Below are 27,161 nucleotides of genomic sequence, written 5' to 3'. Positions count from 1 at the left end.
ACGCTGTTTACGTACAAATGTGATAATACAGGATGTCGGGTGTCCTCGGGATGGGTCACCAATGTAACAGTACTGGGAAACAACTCTTATTGTTTATAAGTGTCCATACAAGTTGGATACATGCCAGCTGAACCCACTGAATCGTCAGGATAGGTCAATCATCTAATGTGTATGGTGATGTTCTGATGGCAGATGTCAAGGTAAAGAAGGATAAGACATTTGAAATTTTCGCAAGCTCGACCCTTGATTCCCAAGGAAGATTAGATGCCACCATAATTATCAGACAGCGGCTTTGACTCTTCTCGAGAACACAAGTATAAAGAACACAAGTAGAACTTGGCCGACAGCTATCCAAGATGTATGGCCACCAAAAAGGAAGTTCATCAGTCCAGGTGTAAGCAAAAACAATGGGTGCAACAGTGAACTGAGTCTCTTGGTCACAGAAAGGCTGCTCCGAGCACCCTAATTAGCATATCTGATTAACCATCAGTTACTGTTGAGAGGAGGCAGCGATTAGAAGACCATCGGAGTGATTTCTATAAGGGCTATATAACCTACAAGGCTATGTGCTTTGGGTTCACAGACATTCTGATTAAGTCCAGATGTTTCATTTTTGTGATACATTGTGATTAAACTGGTACAAGCTCAACAACCATTATTCCACAATTTAATTTGAATCATTCTTACAATCAATGTGATCTGGTATGGCAACACCAAAATCTGTGTATTTTGCATCCCAGTTGTTAGCACTAGTGATGAGCGAGTGTACTCGTTGCTCGGGTTTTCCCGAGCACGCTCAGATGGTCTCAGAGTATTTGTGAGTGCTCGGAGATTTAGTTTTTGTTGACTCAGCTGCATGATTTATGGCTGCTACCCACACCTGAGAACATGTGGGGGTTGCCTGGTTGCTAGAGAATCCTCACATGTAATCAAGCTGTCTAGCAGCTGTAAATCATGCAGCAGCGGCAACGAAAACTAAATCTCCGAGCAGCTACAAACACTCAGACCACCCGAGTGTGCTAGGGAAAACCCAAGCAACGAGTACACTCGCTCATCACTAGTTAGCGCTGTTGCTTTGCAGCACTGGGGTCTTGCGTTCAAATCCTACTAAGAACATCTGAAAAGAATTTGTATGTTCTCCCACTGCATGAGTGGGATTCCTCCAGGTTTTCAGATTTTCACCCACACTCCAAAGACATACTGATAGGGAATTTAGATTGTGAGCCCACGACGACCAATCTAGTTTCCAGGAAACTGTTCATGTAGGAATGCTCGGACCGGACACCCAAGATGGTGCACCACCACATTATGGGTGTCAGGTCCAAGCATTCCTACATGAACAGTTTCCTGGAAAAATGAATTGGTCATCGTGGGCCAGTTGAATGGCCACCAAGGTCTCCTGATCTGACCCCCTTATACTTTTATCTTTGGGGACATCTGAAGGCAATTGTCTATGCTGTGAAGATACGAGATATGCAGCATCTGAAACCACGGATACTGGAAACCTGTGCTAGCATTTCTTCTGCAATGTTGCTATCAGTACGTCAAGAGTGGGAGAAGAGGGTTGCATTAACAATCCAACAATAGGCAGCACTTTGAACACATTTTATAAGTGGTCATAAACTTGCAAATAACTCATGAAAGAATAAAGTTATGCTAAAACCAAGCACACCATTGTTTTTCTTGTGAAATTCTCAATAAGTTTGATGTCTTCCCAGTGAAAAAAATAAAGTTGGATCTAAAATGACCGACTTCAAAATGGCCGCCATGGTTACCACCCATCTTGAAAAGTTTTTCCCCTCCCATATACTAATGTGCCACAAACAGGAAGTTGATATCACCAACCATTCCCATTTTATTTAGGTGTATCCATAGAAATGGCCCGCCCTGTATATGACTTATGCTTCCCTCACTGGCCAGTAGCTGTGGTATGTGCCAACGAGCTGGAGCAGCTCTGCATGGTAAGACACAGCCTGTAAGGTTCTCAGACTCTTTGCCATATCTGCCGTTATTTTTAGTTGAATCTAGTTTTCCCTGTCGGCCATTTTGCTTTCTGTCCTGCTGCAGCTACCTTACCCTCAGTCAGTATGGAGTTTCTAGTTTCTATGTTTCCGCCCTGTTCTCTGCCACTTGCTTTTTTAAGCAACCTCAGCTGTTCAATCAGTACTTCTGAATCAAGTCTGCAATTTATCTGTGACCTATTCCAGCAAGTCTTGGACTTATTATCCTAACCATCTTCTACTTCGGATCGTTGGACACATGTGAACTCAGGAATCCCTCAGCTTACTATTAACATTTGCAAGAGAAAAGAGAGAGACTTGAACCTATTTCTGCAACTTTGCTGGACTTAAGGTTTATTCCTGCCTGTCTTGTCTCCTGCCTTGCACCTGCAACTGTGTTAACCCTTACTTGTATGAAGTAATACAAGAACTACTTAAAGGGAACCTGTCACCTCAAATTGGTGGGATATTTAAATGAGTTTTTCCGGTCCGATGGGCGGTGTTTCATCCTCATTTCTCCACCCCGCCCTCCCTGTTGTCCGCAATATGTTAGTTAATTAGAGTACGTGTGTGCCATAGTTGGCGCGCGCGCAATGCAATCTTCGGTCGCGCACGCGCAGTATGCTTTGCCCAACCGCGGGCAAAGCCGAAAAGCATTACTGCCCATGCGCCGGCGCACTATGCGTGGGCGCATGCGCAGTAATCCATGAATATGGATCCCAGGGCCTGAAGGAGAGTCTCCTCTCCTCCAGACCCTGGGAACCATCTAGGACCGCTCCCTGCACACGACGTACCCGGCCTATAAGACGACTCCCGACTTTTGAGACGGTTTTCAGGGGTTAAAACGTCATCTTATATGCCGGAAAATACGGTAATTGTGATTTTTTTCTTACAGGGACAACATCTGTAAAGGTTTTAGTGAGTTGTATGGGAAAGAGTATTGACAGTGCAGTCAACCAATGACTGCTTCTCGGAAAGTCACATGTTATGGAGAGGAGCTAACTGTTAGGCTATGTGCACACGTTGCAGATTACGCTTAGGAATTTTTGGTGCAGATTCTGCATCTCTTGGCAGAAAACGCAGGTGCGGATTTGACGCATTTTTTTGTGCGTATTTTGTGCAGATTTGCTGCGGATTTACTGCAAATTTTTTGCAGATTTCATGCGTTTTTTACCCCTGCGGATTTCTATAATGGAATAGGTACAAAAACGCTGCAGATCGGCAAAAAAGAAGTGACATGCTACTTCTTTTAATCCGCAGCGTTTCCTCACGGAATTTTCCGCACCATTAGCACAGCGTGTGTTTTTTTTCTCATTGATTTACATTGTACTGTAAATCACTTGCGGATCTGCAGGAAATCCGCAGGGTGTGCACATAAATCTTACTGCCGCCTCATAAGGGTGAGTCAGTCAGAAAAGGATGGTGATGGCAGCAAGGACTGGTATGTGAGACTCTGACAGGAGGCCTCTACAGGGATCTGAGCCTTGCCACAGGGAGATAGAAGGGAAGGCAGCGGACAGCCACCATTGTGCGAGGATTTTCACTGCATTTCTGGGAGGGCAAGTCACCTCAGAGGGAAGAAAACAGCTCAGCCACTGAGGTGTAACTGAGTGAGGATCTCCATAGAGAGAGAACCTGATAGCAGCCAATATCACACTGAGAAACTGCCTGTCTGCAAATATTCATCTGTAAGGAATAGGCTGACCCGTTTACCTCACAACTGTATATAGTTATCTACCAGATTATCTCCAGTAAAAATCAGTTCTAAATACAAGCTACCTCCGTCATCTCTGGGGAAATATCTACATATAGTTGGTGGCTCATGGCATTTTTTTTTTTAGTTTGTCACCACCATTGAACTGAACTTACTCTACTGTTTGATCTGATTTAAAGGAGAAAAATGCCCTGACAGTGCATGAATCATCCGAACAGATTCTGCTATGTGTGTGGTTCTTTTACACCAAAAGGCCAAGTACGTTCAATCACTCATGATATTAAAAAGATGTACCAGATGTACTTTAAGTGTCCACTTGGTGATCAAGACAAAAGCTGGGTCCATCATGTGATATGCTCAAGTTGTTCAAATGTTCTTCATGACTGGCTGAATATGAGGAAAATGGCTATGCCACTTGCTGTTCCCATGATTTGGAGAGAACCCAAAAAATCATAGTGATGACTGCTACTTTTGCTTTGTCAAACTGAAGGGCTTTTCTACAAAAAACAAACATAAGATTAATTATCCTGAACTTGAATCTGCAATTAGGCCAGTTCCACATGATGGTACCTTGCCAGTTCCTGTACCACCGTTGTCTGGATTGGATGAAAATGAAGTAGAATATGAAGACCATGGAGCTAAAGCTACTGGCGAAGTCGTGGAGACCTCAAGTCAAGATGAGTATGTACCTGATGGAGAAGCCGAGCAGCCAACATGAATTAAATTATCTCATCAGAGACCTTTCATTGTCAAAAGATAAAGCTGAACTTCTTGCATCTAGGTTGAAACAGAAGAATCTTCTTCATGATGATGTCAAAGTGTGTTATTACCAAAACACAAGTAACACTTTAACACAATTTTTCACAGTTGATGGACCAATGGTGTTCTGTAACAATGTGAATGGCCTCTTTGAAGAACTGAATCAGGAGTATTTTGTTGCAGATTGGCGATTGTTTATTGACTCATTTGTTTATTGACTCATTTCAGAAGTTTGAAAGCAGTGTTGCTTCACAATGGAAATATGAAACCATCAAGCCCTATTGCTGACTCATGTCATCTAAAAGAAAGTTATGAAAATCTGTCAGTTGTTTTGGATGCTATACAATATAAGCATCATCAATGGAATATCTGTGGAGATTTGAAAATGATTGGTCTGCTAATGGGAATGCAATGAAATTTCACAAAATATTGTTGCATCTTGTGTTTATGGGACAGTAGAAATACAGTAGAGCATTATGTTCGTCGTGATTGGGGACAGAGAAACATCTATGCTCCAGGTAGAGACAATGTTCAGCATAATCCTTTGATTGCTCCAACAAAAATCTTTCTTCCTCCACTACATATAAAGTTGGTTTTGATTAAAAACTTTGTGAAAACAATGGCAAAGACAAATTCACAAGGATTCCAGGGCATTTTACAGAAATTTTCCAGCATTTCACCAGCAAAACTGAAGGGGTATTTGTTGGTCCTCAGATCAGAGAGCTTATGAGAGATGATGTGTTTGAAGGAACGCTAAATGATGAGGAATTGAGATCTTGGAAAAGCGTCAAGTGGATCTGTGAAAACGTCTTAGGGAAAAAAAAATCTCCAGAATATGTTGAAGGTGTTGAGGAACTGCTAAATGCATACCAGTGTCTTGGATGTCACATGTCTCTGAAAATGCACTTTTTGCATTCACATTCAGATTTCTTCCCTCACAATCTTGGGGATTTAAGCGATGAACAAGGCTTCACCAGGACATTAAAGTAATGGAACACCGCTACCAGGGTTTTTTGAATGACTCAATGATGGCAGATTACTGTTGGATGTTAGATGGGGACAACCCAGAAATATTGTATCTACAATATTTTTTTGTAGACCTGTGTTATTATTATTCCAAGATCTTTAAATTAACCTCTTACCGACTGGGCCTTTTTTTTATTTTTGCGTGTTAACTTTTTCCTCTTCTTCCAAGAGCGATAACTTTTTTAATTTCTCCATCGACATAGCCGTATGAGGACTTGTTTTTTTGCAGGACATGTTAACTTTTAGGCTATGTGCCCACGTTGCAGAATGTTTGCAGAATTTTCCTGATCAAAACCGAACTCCTTTCACAGGAAATCCGCTCGCGGTTTTTTCCGGAGCGTCCCAACACAATTATATAGCGACAAAATCGCTGAAATTCCGCAAAATTAATAAACATGCTGCGTTCTTGTTTCGTGATGCGCTTTTTTGCGGAAAAAAACACAGCACGGGCACAACAATGCGGAATTCCATTAAAAATAATGGGATGCATTTGGAAAGCGTTTTTTAAGCATTTTCACAGCCAAAAAACGAAAAAAAAAACGCAACGTGTGCACATAGCCTTAGACAACATCATTCATTTTATCATGTGATGTACTGGAAAGTAGAAAAAATGTCAAGTGCGTCGAAATTGCATAAAAAGTACAATTCCACAATTGTGTTGGGGCTTTTTATTTACCATCAAGAAAAATGAGTCTTCGGCACCATACCATTACATATGAACAGTCACCCTTCTACGAACCAATGCGGTATAAAAATAAGAAGTAGTACGGTGGTGCTTAGCAAAAAAGTGATGCAAAAATCATTCAAGAAGAAAAGCAGCACTTACCATCTCTTAAAAATCAGTCCTTTATTGCGATACATGTGCCATGCAGGCGGTGTGCAGGGGGTGCGGGGAAATCAATGGACGTCCATTGATTTTTATTTACCATGTTCACTATATGGTAAAAATGACCTTGCAATATAATTTTCCAGGTCAGTACGAGTACGCACAGACAAAACATGCATAGCTTTTTTTTTTTATTTAAATGATGAGAAAAAAAATGTGGAAATTAGTATAAAAGAAAAAACGTTTATGTCGCCATTTTCAGAGACCCGTAACATTTTCAGTTTTTGGTCATGGCTGTGTGAGAGCTTATTTTTTTTGCACCATAAGTTGTCTTTTTGATCGATTCCATTCTGGGGTAGGTACGATGCTTTCATCGCTTCTTATTGCAGTGTTATGGTGCCTGAAAAAACATAATTTTGTTTATAGTTATATTATAGTTTATGGATTGGGTTATTTACTTTTACGGACATAATGAAACTACACTTGCGTATATTTTTTTTCCCCATTTATTTTTAATGGGGCAAAGGAAGGGTGATTTGAACTTTTTTTTATATATATATATACGGTATTTTTAAGAACTTTTTTTTAATGTTCACTTTATCTGTTAGTCCCCTTAGAGTACTTGAACCTGTATTGCCGTATAGAGCAAAAATCACGGTATTCTATCAACACCAACTGCCATGACAGGCATTCGGATCTTCAACAGAAATCATGGCAATCCATTGGTGTCCTGCGATCACGTCACGGGGGGTGCCTATAGGCACATGAGACACCCCTTGATGGAGCGCTGTAAATCACGCTGTCAGAGATTGACAGCTGGATTTCAAACTAACTGTCTGTAAGAGACAGATGATGGGTGAATGTCACGTCATGGGGCACCAATTGCCGCATGGAATGACGCCTCTAACACTGTCCACGTGTGGCTTTTAGAGGCAGATGATGGCTGAACAAAACAGCTATCATCTACTCAGTTCCTGAGTAGTCAGGGAGCCGGAGTAACTGGACGCTATATGTCAGTAATGGGCTAACATTTACTTTATTTGTGGGACAAAACCTTTAAGGGATCAACCAGCTGTTTTTACAGTTGTCTTTAATTTAGCATGTTTGTGTAGATTTTTTTTTAAATAATTATGAATAAACATTTATTTTGAGAAATGATTTTATTACTATTAGCAGTAAAATCATCGCCGCTATCCATACCTTCCATCTAGGATATCTCATCTAGTTCACCGTCAGGCATTTTAAACCTAACTCAATAATATTTTCCAGTGAGTGTTATTTCCCTAACTGAAAAATGACATTACATAAAGAAAATGACTGATCACATCACAATAGGTCCTTATTTCCATCTACTTTTGGATGTGACTGAGCTAAACTAATCCACACAAGACAGAAGGCTGCTGTTCTGGCCCTTGTACCAAAAATTCCAGTTTAATTCAAAACCTGTCACAAAGGAAAATGCAATTTAAAAATTAGAAGGCAATTACCGGAGTAGAATACTTAATCTGGGAGGCTGCAAATAGGCTGGAATTTTGACAATTCTGCAATCAAGAAATAATTACCTTTGTTCTATAAGCAGAATGTTTAGATGTCGCACTTTGCAGTGGTACAAATTGCGTGTTACATAAGCGTAACTAAAAGGAGGACATAAAGGATGCGTCTCCTAAAAGGAATCTGCAACCAGGTTTTTTTCTACCTTATCTGAGGGGAGCATAATGTAGAGACAGAGACCCTGATTCCAGCTATGTGTCACTTACTGTGCTGCTTAGTGTATTTTTTTTTTATAAAATAAGTGTTTTATTAGCAGTAAATTATCACTAGAGGACTAGTAAACCTGCTGCTGGGTAGTCCTCCATATTCATGAGCTCTGTATAACCCCACCAATGATTTGCAGCTTTTCTGTGTACACTGTACAACAAGGGCACATACAGGGTGAACTGAGCTCCGCATTCAGACAATTGCTAGATCTACAGCAAATACTAATTTCATAAAAATGATATCACGATATCAAGCAGCTGAGTTAGGCTTCTTTCACACTAGCGTCGTTTGCAATACGTCGCAATGCGTTGTTTAGGAGAAAAAAGTTGTCTGCAGGATGCGTTTTTTTCCCATAGACTTACATTACCGACGCATTGCGACATATCGCCACACATCGGTTGCGTCGTGTTTTGGCGGACCGTCGGCACAAAAAACGTTACATGTAACTTTTTTTGCGCGTCGTGTCCGCCATTTTCAACCGCGCATGCGCGGCCGAAACTTCGCCCCCTCCTCCCCAGACTTTACAATGGGGCAGCGGATGCGTTGTAAGACTGCTTCTGCTGCCCACATCGGGCATCACTTTCACAGCATGCGTCGGCACGTCGAGCCGATGCATAGCGACGGCCCCGTGCCGACACTAGTGTGAAAGCAGCCATAGTGACACTTTGCTGGACTCAGGGTCTCTGCCCCTAAATTATGCTGCTCTCAGATGTGGTAGCTAAAACTTGGTGACAATTCCCGTTATTATAAGAACATGAAGCGGTCCCCACCAGCACAGAGACTAAGCTTGAAATTAGAGGGAAAATTAGTTAACTACATCTTTATAAAACCCATATTCTGTCATCCAGCTGGTACTTATTTCCATTACAGCCTAGTAAATACCTTTTGGTCCAGGTGTCCGGATTCAGACCTCGTTCAATAGCGGCATTTTCAGCTGGCAGCCCAAATGCGTCCCAACCCATCGGATTAATGACCTGAAAAACAAAAAATGTGAAACTATAAATACAATTACTGCTATTCCAATGTAGCACAACTAAAAGACAAAGAAAACTTAAGACGTTAAGTTGAATCAGTCACTAAGTTCTCCCTATAAGCCCTAAAGAGCACTCCAGCACCCTGTTCATAGGAGCCCAGCTCCCCGCATAGCTACGTACTCTTATAATCCCCCCACGCCATATGCTAATCACTGTCGGGTCTGATGGGCCGCGCCAATCTGTGTTCGACGCCTCCTCCCCCCCATAATCGCCATCCTCCTGGCTTGATTGACATGGCTGACGTCTCTGGGTCCATTCAAATCTCACCCCTGCACAGTAGAGAACAGGAGCGGAGTAAGTGCAACGGACTCGGACGTCGACCACATAACTCAAGGCAGGAGAATGGCAACTCGCAGCTCAAAAGAGACAACGGTCACTGATCAGCGACACCCACCAGACCACACCGATATCCATCTATCACATCCTATGCATAATCCAGGGTGTCATTATATATATATATACGGTATATATATATATATATGTATATATATATACAAATACAGTACAGACTAACAGTTTGGACACACCTCATTTAAAGATTTTTTTGTATTTTCATGACTATTAAAATTGTACATTCACACTGAAGGCATCAAAACTATGAATTAACACATGTGGAATTATATACTTAACAAAAGTGTGAAACAACCGAAATTATGTCTTATATTCTAGGTTCTTCAAAGTAGCCACCTTTTGCTTTGATGACTGCTTTGCACACTCTTGGCATTCTCTTCATGAGCTTTAAGAGGTAGTCACCAGGAATGGACTTCCAACAATCTTGAAGGAGTTCCCAGAGATGCTTAGCACTTGTTGGCCATTTTGCCTTCACTTTGGGGTCCAGCTCACCCCAAACCATCTCGATTGGGTTCAGGTCTGGTGACTGTAGAGGCCAGGTCATCTGGCGTAGCACACCATCACTCTCCTTCTTGGTCAAATAGCCCTTACACAGCCTGGAGGTGTGTTTGGGGTCCAACTAAACGCAAAACAGATGGAATAGCATGCTGCTGCAAGATGCTGTTGTAGCCATGCTGGTTCAGTATGCCTTCAATTTTGAATAAATCCCCAACAGTGTCAACAGCAAAGCACCCCCACACCATCACACCTCCTACATGCTTCACGGTGGGAACCAGGCATGTAGAGTCCATCCGTTCACCTTTTCGGCGTCTCACAAAGACACGGTGGTTGGAACCAAAGATCTCAAATTTGGACTCATCAGACCAAAGCACAGATTTCCACTGGTCTAATGTCCATTCCTTGTGTTTTTAAGCCCAAACAAGCCTCTTCTGCTTGTCGCCTGTCCTTAGCAGTGGTTTCCTAGCAGCTATTTTACCATGAGGGCCTGCTGCTAAAAGTCTCCTCTTAACAGTTGTTGTAGAGATGTGTCTGCTACTAGAACGCTGTGTGGCATTGACCTGGTCTCTTATCCGAGATGCTGTTAACCAGTGATTTCTGAGGCTGGTGACTCGGATAAACTTATCCTCAGAGGCAGAGGCGACTCTTGGTCTTCTTTTTCTGGGGCGGTCCTCATGTGAGCCAGATTCTTTGTAGCGCTTGATGGTTTTTGCCAATGCACTTGGGGACACTTTCAAAGTTTTCCCAATTTTTCGGACTGACTGACCTTCATTTCTTAAAGTAATGATGGCCATTCGTTGTACTTTACTTAGAATTTGTATTATGGCAAGAAAAAAAGCAGCTAACAGTTTATTCAGTAGGACTACCAGCTGTGTATCTACCATACTTTGGCACAACACAACTGATGGTCCCAATCCCATTTACACTGCGTGCAGAATTATTAGCCAAGTTGTATTTTTGATCACATGATACTTTTTATACATGTTGTCTTACTCCAAACTGTTCAGGCTTGAGAGCCAACTACCAATTAAATAAATCAGGTAATTTGCATCTCTGTAATGAGGAGGGGTGTTGCCTAATGACATCAACACCCTATATAAGGTGTGCTTAATTATTAGGCAACTTCCTTTCCTTTGGCAAAATGGGTCAGAAGAAAGATTTGACGGGCTCTGAAAAGTCCAAAATTGTGAGATGTCTTGCAGAGGGATGCAGCAGTCTTGAAATTGCCAAACTTTTGAAGCTTGATCACCGAACAATCAAGCTTTTCATGGCCAATAGCCAACAGGGTCGCAAGAAGTGTGTTGGGCAAAAAAGGTGCAAAATAACTGCCCATGAATTGAGGAAAATCAAGCGTGAAGCTGCCAAGATGCCATTTGTCACCAGTTTTGCCATATTTCAGAGCTGCAACGTTACTGGAGTATCAAAAAGCACAAGGTGTGCGATACTCAGGGACATGGCCAAGGTAAGGAAGGCTGAAAAGCGACTACCTTTGAACAAGAAACATAAGATAAAACGTCAAGACTGGGCAAAGAAATATCTTAAGACTGACTTTTCAAAGGTTTTATGGACTGATGAAATGAGAGTGACTCTTGATGGGCCAGATGGATGGGCCAGAGGCCGGATCAGTAAAGGGCAGAGAGCTCCACTCCGACTCAGATGCCAGCAAGGTGGAGGTAGGGTACTGGTATGGGCTAGTATCATCAAAGATGAACTTGTGGGACCTTTTCGGGTTGAGGATGGAGTGAAGATCAACTCCCAGACCTACTGCCAGTTTCTGGAAGAGAACTTCTTCAAGCAGTGGTACAGGAAGAAGTCGGTATCATTCAAGAAAACATGATTTTCATGCAGGACAATGCTCCATCACATGCCTCCAACTACTCCACAGCGTGGCTGGCCAGTAAAGGTCTCAAAGAAGAAAAAAAAATGACATGGCCCCCTTGTTCACCTGATCTGATCCCCATAGAGAACCTGTGGTCCCTCATAAAATGTGAGATCTACAGGGAGGGAAAACAGTCCACCTCTCGGAACAGTATCTGGGAGGCTCTGGTGGCTGCTGCACGCAATGTTGATCGTAAACCGATCAAGCAACTGACAGAATCTATGGTTGGAAGGCTGTTGAGTGTCTTTATAAAGAAAGGTGGCTATATTGGTCACTCATTTTTTTTGGATTTTGTTTTTGCATGTCTGAAATGTTTATTTCTATATTTTGTGCAGTTATATTGGTTTACCTGGTGAAAATAAACAAGTAAGATGTTAATATATTTGGTTTTTATTAAGTTGCCTAATAATTCTGCACAGTAATAGTTACCTGCCCAAACAGATATCCTCCTAAGCTAGCCAAATCTAAAAAACCCAACTCCAACTTCCAAAAATATTAAGCTTTGATATTTATGAGTCTTTTGGGTTGATTGAGAACATAGTTGTTGATCAATAATAAAAATAATCCTCTAAAATACAACTTGCTTAATAATTCTGCACGCAGTGTATAAGGCGAGAAATCCCACTTATTAAACCTGACAGGGCACACCTGTGAAGTGAAAACTAGGGTTGAGAGACTTTTATTTTTATAGGATCGGGTCGGGTTTCACGAAACCCGACTTTCTCAAAAGTCGGGTCGAGTGAAATCGGCCGATCCTATAAAAAAGTCGGGGTCGGGGTCGGCCGAAACACGAAACCCAATGCAGTGCAATGGGATACTATGGTTCCCAGGGTCTGAAGGAGAGGAAACTCTCCTTCAGGCCCTGGGATCCATATTAATGTGTAAAATAAAGAATCAAAATAAAAAATATTGATATACTCACCGTCGGACGCGCCCTGGTACTAACCGGCAGCCTTCCTTCCTAAGAATGAGCGCGTGAATGACCTGCGGTGACGTCGCGGCTTGTGATTGGTCGCGTGAGCGGTCACATGGGCGGTCACGCGACCAATCACAAGCCGCGACGTCATCTAAGGTCCTTCACGCGCTCATTCTTAGGAAAGAAGGCTGCCGGAAAGAAGCAGGGCGCGTCCGAGGGTGAGTATATTCCTATTAGGTATATACTCACCCTCGGACGCGCCCTGCTTCTTTCCGGCAGCCTTCCTTCCTAAGAATGAGCGCGTGAAGGACCTTAGATGATGTCGCGGCTTGTGATTGGTCGCGTGACCGCCCATGTGACCGCTCACGCGACCAATCACAAGCCGCGACGTCACCGCAGGTCATTCACGCGCTCATTCTTAGGAAGGAAGGCAGCTGGTTAGTACCAGGGCGCGTCCGAGGGTGAGTATATCAATATTTTTTATTTTGATTCTTAATTTTACACTTAAATATGGATTCCGATACCGATTCCCGATATCGCAAACATATCGGAACTCGGTATCGGAATTCTGATACCAGATTCAGAAGATCGCCGACCTCATGGCCGACCCCACACAGGGGCCGGGTCGGGTTTCATGAAACCCGACTTTGCCAAAAGTCGGCGACTTCTGAAAATGGCCGACCCGTTTCGCTCAACCCTAGTGAAAACCATTCCCGGTGACTACCTCTTGAAGCTCATCAAGAGAATGCCAAGAATGTGCAAAGCAGTCATCAAAGCAAAAGGTGGCTACTTTGAAGAACCTAGAATATAAGACATATTTTCAGTTGTTTCACACTTTTTTTGTTAAGTATATAATTCCACATGTGTTAATTCATAGTTTTGATGCCTTCAGTGTGAATTTACAATTTTCATAGTCATGAAAATACAGAAAAATCTTTAAATGAGAAGGCGTGTCCAAACTTTTGTATATACAAAATATATATGTAATTGGACATAATTTCACACAAAACCCAAAATTGAACACACCCCTGCTGACAAAACAACCCGCCCCTGATGAATATTTAGGTGAAATTCATTGAAAAGTCGTTGGTTGTTTCTTTTTCCCACCAGCTCATTTGCATATATCGATGAGCAGGCACTATGATTGGCTGGCTGTAGAATACTGCACCTGCAGCCATCTTATAGACGGGAAACGTCATTCCAACGGGACAGGTAGGCTGAACAAGGGACATGGCTTCACATATTAAGAAAATGGGGCCCAACTCAGGGCCGTATTGCCGCGCCCCCATGAATGAGTAACAAAAATAATAATAATTTACCCCTGCCTCACCTCTGGACCAAGTGTCAGTATCGCCATTTTAATTTAGTAGAGATACCCATCCAGCCAGGTTTTTGTATATTCCATGTAAAGCATATTGTTTCTGATCTACAGGGGTCCGGGTCCTGATACCCCCACTGATCACACAAAACACTGCTCTGAAGTTCAAAGCGGCTACATGAGCTGACGTCTAGGGGTTTAATAGTAAGTCAATGGCTGTCATTTACCGCCCCCCAGGGCCAGCCACCATCTTCTTTGACCACTTCACCACCTGGCTACTTCATTTCCTTTCTGCAGACATCCCCACTATCATCATGGGCGATTTCAACATCCCCATTGACACTTCCCTCTCAGCTGCCACTAAACTTCTATCTCTCTCTTCCTCCTTCGGCCTCACTCAATGGTCTTCTGCAGCCACTCACAAAGATGGTCACACACTGGACCTCATCTTCACCCGCCTCTGCTCCCTATCTAACCTCTCTAACTCACCTCTTCCTCTCTCTGACCACAACCTTCTCACATTCTCATCTCTCTCCACTCCATGTCTAGAGTCCCCACCCCACAAACTTTCACACCCTCGCAGAAATCTTAAACATCTTGACCTACATTCATTCTCTGAATCCCTCCTCCCTCTCACAGACATAAGTTCCATACACAATGCGGATGACGCTGTCGCTCTATATAACACCACAATAGCTGTAGCTTTGGAATCTGCTGCCCCACTTACACATACCAAAGCTCGCAAAATCAACAGACAGCCCTGGCACAGCAGCCTGACCAAAGAACTGAGGCGAGCTTCCAGGGCTGCTGAGCGCAGATGGAAAAGATCCCACTCCAACGAACACTTAATCGCATTCAAACAGTCCCTCACTACTTTCAAGGCCACACTCGCCACAGCTAAACAAACCTACTTCTCATCTCTCATATCCTCCCTGTCTCACAACCCTAAACAGTTATTCAACACCTTCAATTCTCTCCTCCGTCCCCCAGCACCTCCTCCCTCCCCACTTATCTCTGCTGAAGACTTTGCCTCATTCTTCAAGCAGAAGATTGATAACATCAGAGACAGTTTTGGTCAACAAGCCCCAGAGCCCTTCCTCCCAACTTCCCTACCCTCCACCTCCAAAACCAACTTCTCCACCATTACAGAAGATCAACTCGCCACTCTACTCTCAAAATCACATCTCACCACCTGTGCACTTGACCCGCTCCCATCCCACCTCATCCCAAACCTCACCACAATCTTCATCCCAACCCTAACCCATCTCTTCAACCTATCACTAACAACTGGTGTTTTCCCCTCAAGCTTTAAACATGCCTCCATCACACCTATCCTCAAAAAGCCCTCTCTTGACCCATCCTCTGTATCTAGCTATCGCCCTATATCACTTCTCCCCTATGCCTCAAAACTACTGGAACAACACGTCTACCTTGAACTGTCCTCCCATCTCTCTTCTTGCTCCCTCTTTGACCGCTTACAATCTGGCTTCCGGTCACACCATTCCACTGAAACTGCCCTAACTAAGGTCACCAATGACCTCTTAACCGCCAAGAGCAAGCGACACTACTCTGTTCTCCTCCTCCTCGACCTGTCGGCTGCCTTTGACACAGTGGACCATTCCCTATTATTACAGACCCTCTCATCCCTTGGCATCACAGACTTGGCCCTATCCTGGATCTCATCATACCTAACAGACCGGACATTCAGCGTCTCCCACTCACACACCACCTCCTCACCTCGCCCCCTATCTGTCAGAGTTCCTCAAGGTTCAGTCCTTGGGCCCCTGCTCTTCTCCATTTACACCTTTGGCCTGGGACAGCTCATAGAATCTCATGGCTTTCAGTATCACCTCTATGCTGATGACACACAGATCTACATCTCTGGACCAGATATCACCTCCCTACTAACCAGAATCCCTCAATGTCTGTCCACTATTTCATCCTTCTTCTCTGCTAGATTTCTGAAACTTAACATGGACAAAACAGAATTCATCATCTTTCCCCCATCTCACGTGACCCCCCCAATGAACCTATCCATTACAGTAAATGGCTGCCCACTCTCCCCAGTCCCACAAGCTCGCTGCCTCGGGGTTATCCTTGACGCTGATCTCTCCTTCAAACCACATATCCAAGCCCTTTCCACTTCCTGCCGACTTCAACTCAAAAATATTGCACGAATCCGTTCATTCCTCAACCAAGAATCTGCAAAAACCCTAGTCCATGCCCTCATCATCTCTCGCCTTGACTACTGCAACCTCCTGCTCTGTGGCCTCCCCTCGAACACTCTCGCACCCCTCCAATCTATTCTAAACTCTGCTGCCCGACTAATCCACCTGTCCCCCCGCTATTCTCCGGCCTCTCCCCTTTGTCAATCCCTTCACTGGCTCCCCATTGCCCAGAGACTCCAGTACAAAACCCTAACCATGACGTACAAAGCCATCCACAACCTGTCTCCTCCTTACATCTGTGACCTCGTCTCCCGGTACTTACCTACACGCAACCTCCGATCCTCACAAGATCTCCTTCTCTACTCCCCTCTTATCTCCTCTTCCCACAATCGTATACAAGATTTCTCTCGCGTATCACCCCTACTCTGGAACCCTCTACCACAACACATCAGACTCTCGCCCACCATCGAAACCTTCAAAAAGAATCTGAAGACCCACCTCTTCCGACAAGCCTACAACCTGCAGTAACCACCGATCAACCAACCGCTGCATGACCAGCTCTATCCTCACCTACTGTATTCTCACCCATCCCTTGTAGATTGTGAGCCTTCGCGGGCAGGGTCCTCTCTCCTCCTGTACCAGTTATGACTTGTATTGTTTAAGATTATTGTACTTGTTTTTATTATGTATACCCCTCCTCACTTGTAAAGCGCCATGGAATAAATGGCCTATAACAATAAATAATAATAATAATAATAAGTCTACGGGTGGGTATACAGCTACGTGAGAGTTAATGTACAGACTAATTATTATTATTTATTTATATAGCACCATTAATTCCATGGTGCTGTACATGAGAAAAGGGGTTATAGATATCTAACTAATACACTTACTATTCAGCCCGTACACCACTCTGTGCACATATCTCTTACAGAGCGGTGTTTGGACTTCAGGACCTGGACCGCCATCGATCAAAAACAATATGCAGTGCCTGTATTATATTTAAATTTTTTTTAGTATGACAGCTACATTTTAATAGGGTTTTCCAAGGAAAAAAAATGATGTTTTCATGTATTGGAACTACAAATATATAAGAACAGAAAAAAATTCAGCAGCGAGTTCTCTTGGGAATTAGATGAGTTTATTGTTACACAATCAATGGACATCACGTGCCGGTCCTCTAACACGACCTTCATCAGACAGCTATATCAGAGTGATAAACAACAGTATTCAGTATACACTTCTATACAATGGAAACTAACGTAAAATCTCGTAGGTAGGCTCCTAGCTCAGGAGAACAGAAGGTGAGAGCTAGGAAGAAAGGGAACAGAAAGAGAACACAAGGATAAAGAGGGAGGTGAGACAAGGGGTAGGCAAGGAAGGCCAGAGACTGCATAAAGGCAATAGGAAGGGGAAGAAAAGCAGGGAGATATGGGGGTATAAGACTATAAGATGTACCTGACATAATAACTACACATCCTTAGCATCAGTATGCATAATCTCAGACATTGGTAGGTAAAAGTAAGGTTATGTTTCAGCTCCCGCAGTTCGTATAAATGCTGTAATGAATGTCAGGAAAGTACAGTACAAAAAGAAAAAGGAGCCCATAGTATACAAATAGGGCAATTGTACAGCACAGTATACATAGAGTACATTGGAGTAATAAAAGTTTATAATTACAGACTCGTTGGATGAGAATTCTATTGTGCACTCTATTTATACGTACTGAATAGTTTTTTTTAACAAATGAGGCCAAATCCTTGCATTTAGCTACCCAATAAACCCTACTAATTATTCTTTGCCACAGCTTCAACAGAAAACATTTATTGTCCTGTTCCTTAGTGTCGGTTAAGCACACATTTTCATGGTATCTTTATAGATGTGAGAATCAGCATATTACATAAATTCAGGAAAACAAAACAACTACAAGGTAATCTTGATGCCTAGAATTACCGCTTGTTTCTCTTCAAGGGAATCTGTCAGTAGAATCAACCCACTTATTCCCACCTAAGATAGAATCCTATCAGGAGCAACTGCCATCTCCTATCTCACTAATGTAAAAATCTGCCTGTAATTTGCATATGCAAATGGCCTCTTCAGAGAGACAGAGTAGCGCCACCTGTTGGAAGTAGGGATCCTACAAGTCACAATGAACTCTTTAATGAGTCTTGCAATCTGACTTAGGATAAAAGCCAAATCAGTATCTCAATTCGCAGACACGGTGTTTCGGGCTGTTGGCCCTCGTCAGTGCAAAGTATGAGAACTGATTTGGCTAGGTGAGAAGCTCTGGACTGAGGTCTAAGGGGTAAGGTTTCTCCGTGTGGAGAGTGACATACCAGCTCTGACTTGTCAAGGTAAGGAGGCTTAGTTGCTGTACAATGCTCCTCTGGGAAATTTTATATGGAAATTGCCTCTTCACATAGAACGAGGACTTGAACTTTATTGCACCACCTGTTGGAAGTAGCGATCCTACAAGTCACACTCAACCCTTTAACGAGTCTTGCAATATGAGAATTAAGAGAATTAAAGGTCAGTCCCGGCAGAAAAAAAGATATATTATAAAGTTTCTTATTTTCATGTGTACTATTGATATATGACATAAAATTTAAAACAACAGTTCCTATAAAATTTATAGGAAGTACATAGATCTCCCTGAAAATCTGTGTCCAGAACTTATTTTAAATGAAAGGGGGTGTTACAAGTGTGAACCAAGTGACGACTGACACTTTGCTGTCATTACTACACACAGCTCTACAGTGAGATCAGAACTAACACAGTACAGCAGAGTTGAACTTTGTCTCATTACATATACAGTTGTCTTCTCACAGTGCTATCAACTCTGATGTACTGACCTTTCCCTCACCCCACCAAACACACATAGACTGGCTGCTTGTGAGATGTTAGCTGAAGCTCGGGGAGAAGACAACTGTGTTTGTTGGGTTTTCAATGAGACAAGGTTTGTTCAACTCAGTTGTGATGTGTTGGTTATAATCAGTCCCAGCTCTGCAGCACAGCTGACTGCACTAGGAGAGCTGCTGCTGCTGCAAATGTTTGTAAGGAAACAAAGTTCACTTCTGCTGTACAGTGTTAACTCTGATTATGATGAGCTAAGGGTCAGTCGTCACACTGGTAACTCCCATTTCAATTAGAATAAGCTCTGGAGGCAGATTCTCATGCAGATCTGTGTCCAACCCATAGATCATAAGAGTTCATTAGCAAACAATACAAACATGAATATCTCTGGAGTAAGGCATCAGATCACAAATATTAAGGTATCATTTTATTCAACTTTTTATGACTTGTATGCTCATTTAGACATGTAAAGTGCAAACCTAAGATAACATAAATGATAAAAGGAACATGATGAAAAAGGTTACATAGTCTAATCAACACAAATCCTGAGTACATACAATACTGGGCACATGGCATCATAGAGTTGGTTTCCCTGTTATGTCTCTCAAGATGAGCCAAAGGTCTTGCTTTTTTAGGCTAAAGATATTTCAAATGGGTTCATTGTCCAAACAACTATTCATATGAACGTCATCGATTATAACGAATGAGCAAAAAAGTTGATTGTTAGCCAATTGAATAGTTTATAAAGGCATAAAGCAAATTGTTAGCAGCAAATAACTCTATTTAAGCCAGAGGTTGTGCTGTCCACATACAGTTTGCAACAAGTGGCAAAGAAATTGTAAAATCTAATATATAATTGCCTAGAATACTACTTCCTGCAATTTGTGCCAACTTCCGTGGCTTTGTCCGGAGATAATGTCCGGAGATAATGTTCGGAGCTAATGTCCGGAGCTAATGTCCGGAGCTAATGTCCGGAGATTAATTGCCTAGAATACTACTTCCTGCAATTTGTGCCAACTTCCGTGGCTTTGTCCGGAGCTAATGTCCGGAGATAATGTCCGGAGCTAATGTCCGGAGCTAATGTCCGGAGCTAATGTCCGGAGATAAGTGACGTCACCAGTGTCCTACACCCAGGCAGAGCACAGGGGCCCCAGGCAGCATATGGGGCCCCAGACAGAGCACAGCGGCCCCAGGCAGAGCACAGGGGCCCCAGGCAGCATATGGGGCCCCAGGCAGAGCACAGTGGTCCCAGGTAGAGCACAGGGGCCCCAGGCAGCCTATGGGGCCCCAGGCAGAGCACAGGGGCCCCAGGCAGCATATGGGGCCCCAGGCAGAATATGGGGCCCCAGGCAGAGCACAGGGGCCCCAGGCAGAGCACAGGGGTCCCAGGCAGCATATGGGGCCCCAGGCAGAGCACAGTGGTCCCAGGCAGAGCACAAGGGCCCTAGGCAGCCTATCGGGCCCCAGGCAGAGCACAGTGGCCCCAGGCAGAACATGGGGCCCCAGGCAGAGCACAGGGGCCCCAGGCAGAGCACAGGGGCCCCAGGCAGCATATGGGGCCCCAGGCAGAGCACAGGGGCCCCAGGCAGCATATGGGGCCCCAGGCAGAGCACAGTGGCCCCAGGCAGAGCACAGGGGCCCCAGGCAGAACATGGGGCCCCAGGCAGAGCACAGGGGCCCCAGGCAGCATATGGGGCCCCAGGCAGAGCACAGGGGCCCCAGGCAGCATATGGGGCCCCAGGCAGAGCACAGTGGCCCCAGGCAGCATATGGGGCCCCAGGCAGAGCACAGTGGTCCCAGGCAGAGCACAGGGGCCCCAGGCAGCATATGGGGCCCCAGGCAGAGCACAGGGGCCCCAGGCAGAATATGGGGCCCCAGGCAGAGCACAGTGGCCCCAGGCAGAGCACAGAAGCCCCAGGCAGCATATGGGGCCCCAGGCAGAGCACAGTGGTCCCAGGCAGAGCACAGGGGCCCCAGGCAGCCTATGGGGCCCCAGGCAGAGCACAGTGGCCCCAGGCACAACATGGGGCCCCAGGCAGAGCACAGGGGCCCCAGGCAGAGCACAGGGGCCCCAGGCAGCATATGGGGCCCCAGGCAGAGCACAGGTGCCCCAGGCAGCATATGGGGCCCCAGGCAGAGCACAGTGGCCCCAGGCAGAGCACAGGGGCCCCAGGCAGAGCACAGGGGCCCCAGGCAGAGCACAGGGGCCCCAGGCAGCATATGCGGCCCCAGGCAGAGCACAGGGGCCCCAGGCAGCATATGGGGCCCCAGGCAGAGCACAGGGGCCCCAGGCAGCATATGGGGCCCCAGGCAGAGCACAGTGGCCCCAGGCAGAGCACAGGGGCCCCAGGCAGCATATGAGGCCCCAGGCAGAGCACAGTGGTCCCAGGCAGAGCACAGGGGCCCCAGGCAGCTTATGGGGCCCCAGGCAGCATATGGGGCCCCAGGCAGAGCACAGTGGCCCCAGGCAGAGCACAGGGGCCCCAGGCAGAACATGGGGCCCCAGGCAGAGCACAGGGGCCCCAGGCAGCATATGGGGCCCCAGGCAGAGCACAGGGGCCCCAGGCAGCATATGGGGCCCCAGGCAGAGCACAGTGGCCCCAGGCAGAGCACAGGGGCCCCAGGCAGAACATGGGGCCCCAGGCAGAGCACAGGGGCCCCAGGCAGAGCACAGGGGCCCCAGGCAGCATATGGGGCCCCAGGCAGAGCACAGGGGCCCCAGGCAGCATATGGGGCCCCAGGCAGAGCACAGCAATATTTTGGACCACTGTGCGGTGTTTCAGACCCCCTGTGTGATGTCTGGGGCCCTGTTCTTAAGTATATTAAAGATTAAAGTAACGTATATTAAAGTATATTATAGATCAAATTTGACACGTTTATGAGCACCATTGAGTGATATACTCAAGAATGATATAATTTTTCAACATTTTATGGTTTCAAACTGTAAAGAGTTTTTTTTACTTCAACCAGAAAACCTTAACGGTTCATAAAAAACTTCACTGTTCAGGATATGATAAAAGTCATAGTATTCTGAATCTTTAACTTATAAAGATACCTTTACATGGGGTGATTATTGGTTCCAGAGAGGCTTTTGGCCGATAATCGTACACATGGCTGGTGACAGGACAATCTAATATATAATTGCCTAGAATACTACTTCCGGCAATTTGTGCCAACTTCCGTGGTTTTGTCCGGAGATAATGTCCGGAGATAAGTGACGTCACCAGCGTCCTACACCCGCTCAGGGTGGACAAAGATATATGCCTTCGTGGTGCGCGGCACTTTTCTGATTGGTTGCCGCCTGCCGCGAGCGACCAATCAGAAATGTGCCGTACTGTGACACACTCCGCCCGCCATTTTGGTGTGATTTTTGAATTTTTACCTCACAGCAAGTTTCTACTGCGTGGAGGCGGTCCCAGTGACGTCGCTCTTCAAGCTCCTGCCGAATTTCGTCAAAAAAATGATAATACCATTTACCAAAACTATATATATTTAGTTGTGAAGTGGTTCAGTGACATTTTCACACCAATTTTGAACTTTTGTTTGGTGTTTTCTCCATATACTGCCTATTATTCACTGACTGTTATACTGAGAGACTGCCGTTTATTAACCTCTTCTTTGCCACACTGGGTATATTGCTCTATTATTTGACACATAAGGACATTGTCCATTATTGCCCAGCAATTTCTCTGCAATATAAACTGCCTATTTATTAATATCTGTATTCCTGCAAAGAACTATTGCCTATTATTAACTGGCTATTTTCCTACTACCTGACACTGCCTCTTATTAACCTGTTGTTTGCCACCACCACGCTTAAAGCTGTTTAGCTTAGCCAACATGAGCTCTAATAGTAAGGATACTAATGACACAGAGCCCAAAGCTGCTGATGGCGCACGTAAGATTAGGTCTGATATAAAGTATGGTAATGATGCAGAGCGAAAAGCCGCCGATGCCGCACGTAAGCGTAAACAGCGTGTTAACAAGAGTACAGAGGATAGATGCAAGTGCCTGGATACTGTTAAGTATACTAATGACACAGAGTCCAAAGCTGCTGATGGCGCACATAAGATCAGGTCTGATATAAAGTATGGTAATGATGCAGAGCGAAAAGCCGCCGATGCCGCACGTAAGCGCAAACAGCGTGTTAACAAGAGTACAGAGGATAGATGCAAGCGCCTGGATACTGTTAAGTATACTAATGACACAGAGTGTAAAGCTGCTGATGGCGCACGTAAGATCAGGTCTGATATAAAGTATGGTAATGATGCAGAGCGAAAAGCCGCCGATGCCACACGTAAGCGCAAACAGCGTGTTAACAAGAGTACAGAGGATAGATGCAAGCGCCTGGATACTGTTAAGTATACTAATGACACAGAGTCCAAAGCTGCTGATGGCGCACGTAAGATCAGGTCTGATATAAAGTATGGTAATGATGCAGAGCGAAAAGCCGCCGATGCTGCACGTAAGCGCAAACAGCGTGCTAACAAGAGTACAGAGGAGAGATGCAAGCGCCTGGACACTGTTAAGTATACTAATGGCACAGAGCCCAAAGCTGCTGATGGCGCACGTAACATCAGGTCTGATAATAAGTATACCAATGACGCAGAGCGAAAAGCCGCCGATGCCGCACGTAAGCACAAACAGCGTGCTAACGAGACTACAGAGGACAGACAGAAGCGCCTGGACACTGTTAATGCTGCTTGCAATAAACACATTACTAATGAGTCTTTTGAGGACAAAACTAATCGATTAAGTAATAAAGCTGCTGCTGCACGCTCTCAACAAACATAATATTTCCACGTCCTCAGTCATAGATTCTGCCCACAATACAGCTTCTTTGTCTCCATTCATAGAATGTGTGCAGCCTGAAGCTCCTTTAACCGTTGGTAAATCTGCACGTAAGCGCAAACACTGTCCTACTTACACTCCAAATGATAAACGCCGTCGCCTGTACACCGTTAAGTCTGCTTATAAGACATGCTTCACACCTGACTCTTCTAAGGCAACAAACAAACCATTACCAAATGCAGCTGGTGCACGCCGTGAACGGCGCAAAAAAAACGCTTGCACCTCCATATTAATAAACCCTGACCACGATACACCTTCCAACTCCTCAGTGATTGAATCTGTGGACAGTGAAGATCCTCTACCAGGTCCACGCTTTATATATGTTGGCTTAAAGAAACAATCCAATGCTCCGTTACCACAACCTGTACCTCAACATCCTACAGGTTTTACTAATGATGACAGTACCATAGTAGAACACTCCTGTGGTCCTATGAACTATTTATGTGAACATTGTCAAGCATTACATTTTAATGCTGAGATACCAGCAGATAAAAATTTTACTCTGTGTTGTCACAAGAGTAAAGTGCATATACCTATACCCCAATATCCCGAGGTCTTTAAACGATTGCTGACAGGGGAGAGTGAGTTCAGTAAGAATCTCATGGAAAATATTCGTAGTATTAACAGCTCATTTGCTTTCGCCTCCATGGGTGCCAATATATCCCCTCCACCTGGACATGGCCCTTACTGTTTCCGTATACATGGACAAATATATCATCGTACTGGAACCCTACATCCCAGTGATGATCAAGTTGCAGCTTATGCCCAACTGTATATTTTGGATACCGCTACCGCGAATGAACAACGTTTAAACTGTGAACAAAATCAAAAATGTCATCCCACTTTGATGAGTATAATTGCTCTTCAGTTAGACAATGTGAATCCCTTTGTTGCTGCCTACAAAATGTTACGAGATGTGGAACATGAAGAACATCTTAAAGCTGAAGCTAATGGCACTCTCATGCCAAATATCATCATGGCCCTTAAACAAGATCGGAATCAAGACCCTCGCCGATATAATAATCCAACTGTCAATGAAGTTGCTGTCGTATTTGAAAATGACAATGGAGAGCCACCATTTAATCGTGATATTTTAATACATTTACAACCGGACCCCAAAAATCCTTTGGCGCCAAGAACACAACAGGTCAGCATTCTACACAGTAATTTAGATGCTTTACTCTATCCTTTATTTTTCCCTTACGGAGACCAGGGCTGGCATGATGGCCTCAAGCAACAAGGGCAAAGTCCACGCAGAGTTACACAACTGCAATATTACTGCTATGTGCTGTCTGTCCGTAATCAGTTTAATCCACTCCTGAATGGTGGCAAACTCACTCAGCAGTACTTAGTGGATGCTTATGTGAAAATCGAGGCAAATCGCCTAAATTATATCCGTCAACACCAAAAGGATTTGAAAGTAGAGGATTATTGTGTACTCCAGGAACATCTCCAGAAAAAATCCATTGAGAAGGGCATCCCCATTGGAAAAACGGTCATTTTACCATCTTTGTTTGAAGGCAGTCCCAGGAATATGCAGCAGCGGTACCAGGATGCCATGGCTATTGTGACTAAATATGGTCGTCCTGATCTATTCATCACCATGACCTGTAATCCGAAATGGAATGAGATTACTGAGAATTTGGAACCTTGGCAGCGTGTGGAACATAGACCTGATTTGGTGGCACGTGTTTTCAAAATAAAACTGGAAGCACTTTTAAAAGACATTAACAACGGATTATTTGGGAAAGTTTGCGCTATGGTTCATGTAATTGAATTTAAAAAACGTGGCCTTCCACACGCTCACATTTTGATTATTCTGGACAGCAACTCCAAATTAAGGACTGAGGAGGACAGACAATACAGTGTGGGCTGAAATTCCCAATCCTACCCACTACCCTCAGCTCCATAAAATTGTTCTCCAACATATGATTCATGGTCCGTGTGGAGAACACAACCCAAATTCTCCCTGTATGGATCTGGGGAAGTGTACAAAAGGTTTCCCTAAAGATTTGCAACCAAGAACCATCATAGCTAAGGACGCCTATCCTACTTATCGCAGACACTTTGGCCCATCTTTTCAACACCATTCTAACATGATTGACAATTCGTGGGTGGTTCCATATAATCCGTTCCTGCTATTAAAATACAAGTGCCATATAAATGTCGAAGTTTGTGGTTCCATTCAGGCTGTGAAATATTTATTTAAATACGTCTACAAAGGACATGATAAAGCCAATCTTGAAATCTGCCAGACTAACATCCAACATGATGAAACACACCAATTCATGGATTCAAGATATGTCAGTGCACCAGAGGCAGCTTGGCGAATATGCTCATATCCAATGCATAAACAATCTCATAGCATCATTCGCCTTGCTGTACATCTACCGCATTCTCAGCCACTCTATTTTCATGAGGATGACTCTATTGGAAACATCAAACAAAAGCTCCATCAAAATTCTACACTTATGGCCTACTTCAAGCTTAATCAGAACGACCATCATGCTCATATTTATTTATACCGTGAAATTCCCGAAAACTATGTTTGGAAAGAAGGTTCTTGGGAAGTTAGAAAGCGAGCAGGTGGTTCTGTGATTGGACGAATGTATACTGTCAGTGTGAAAGACCAAGAACGCTACTATTTAAGATTGTTATTGTTACATGTCAAAGGTGCAACCAGTTTTGACAGCATAAAAACTGTACACGGAGTCACACATGAAACCTTCAAAGATGCGGCATTAGCTCTTGGCTTACTATTTGATGATAGTCTGTGGAGAAATACATTACTTGATGCCAGTATTCTCAACATGCCAGCACAGCTACGTGACATGTTTGCCTACATTTGTATTTTTGGTCCTCCAGCTAAACCTCGGGACTTATGGGATGAATTTAAGGAACACTTTGTAGAAGACTACTGCTATGCATACCACTCCGACACTCTGGAGTGTGTCAATTGTGAAGGCTATGCTATGACAGATGTCCAACATGTTCTTAAAGCTCATGGCAAAACTTATACTGATTTTAATTTGCCACGTCCAGTCAAGAAACAACACCTCCTCCCACAGTATGATAAAGATTATGAGTTATCAGCAGCTGCTGAAATGAAAGCTACTCTAAATGAGGACCAACTTTTTGCTTTTGATGCTATCACTCAAGCTTTAGAAGACACTAATTCTACAGCAAAGTGTTTTTTCCTTGATGGTTCTG

General features: G+C 44.2%; 1 protein-coding gene across 2 annotated transcripts in view; it reads right to left on the bottom strand.

The window, feature by feature from the left end:
- Positions 1–27,161, bottom strand: part of LARS2 (leucyl-tRNA synthetase 2, mitochondrial) — a 266,084-nt gene that overhangs the window by 151,503 nt on the left and 87,420 nt on the right. For both annotated transcript variants that reach the window (XM_077269111.1, XM_077269112.1), the window contains exon 4: positions 8,966–9,057. In XM_077269111.1, the coding sequence (XP_077125226.1) occupies positions 8,966–9,057 (92 nt within the window). The remainder of the gene's footprint in view (positions 1–8,965; positions 9,058–27,161) is intronic.

This window comes from Ranitomeya variabilis, chromosome 6 (genome assembly GCF_051348905.1).
Source record: "Ranitomeya variabilis isolate aRanVar5 chromosome 6, aRanVar5.hap1, whole genome shotgun sequence".
NCBI lineage: Eukaryota > Metazoa > Chordata > Amphibia > Anura > Dendrobatidae > Ranitomeya > Ranitomeya variabilis.
This window is presented reverse-complemented; position numbering and strand designations above follow the sequence as displayed.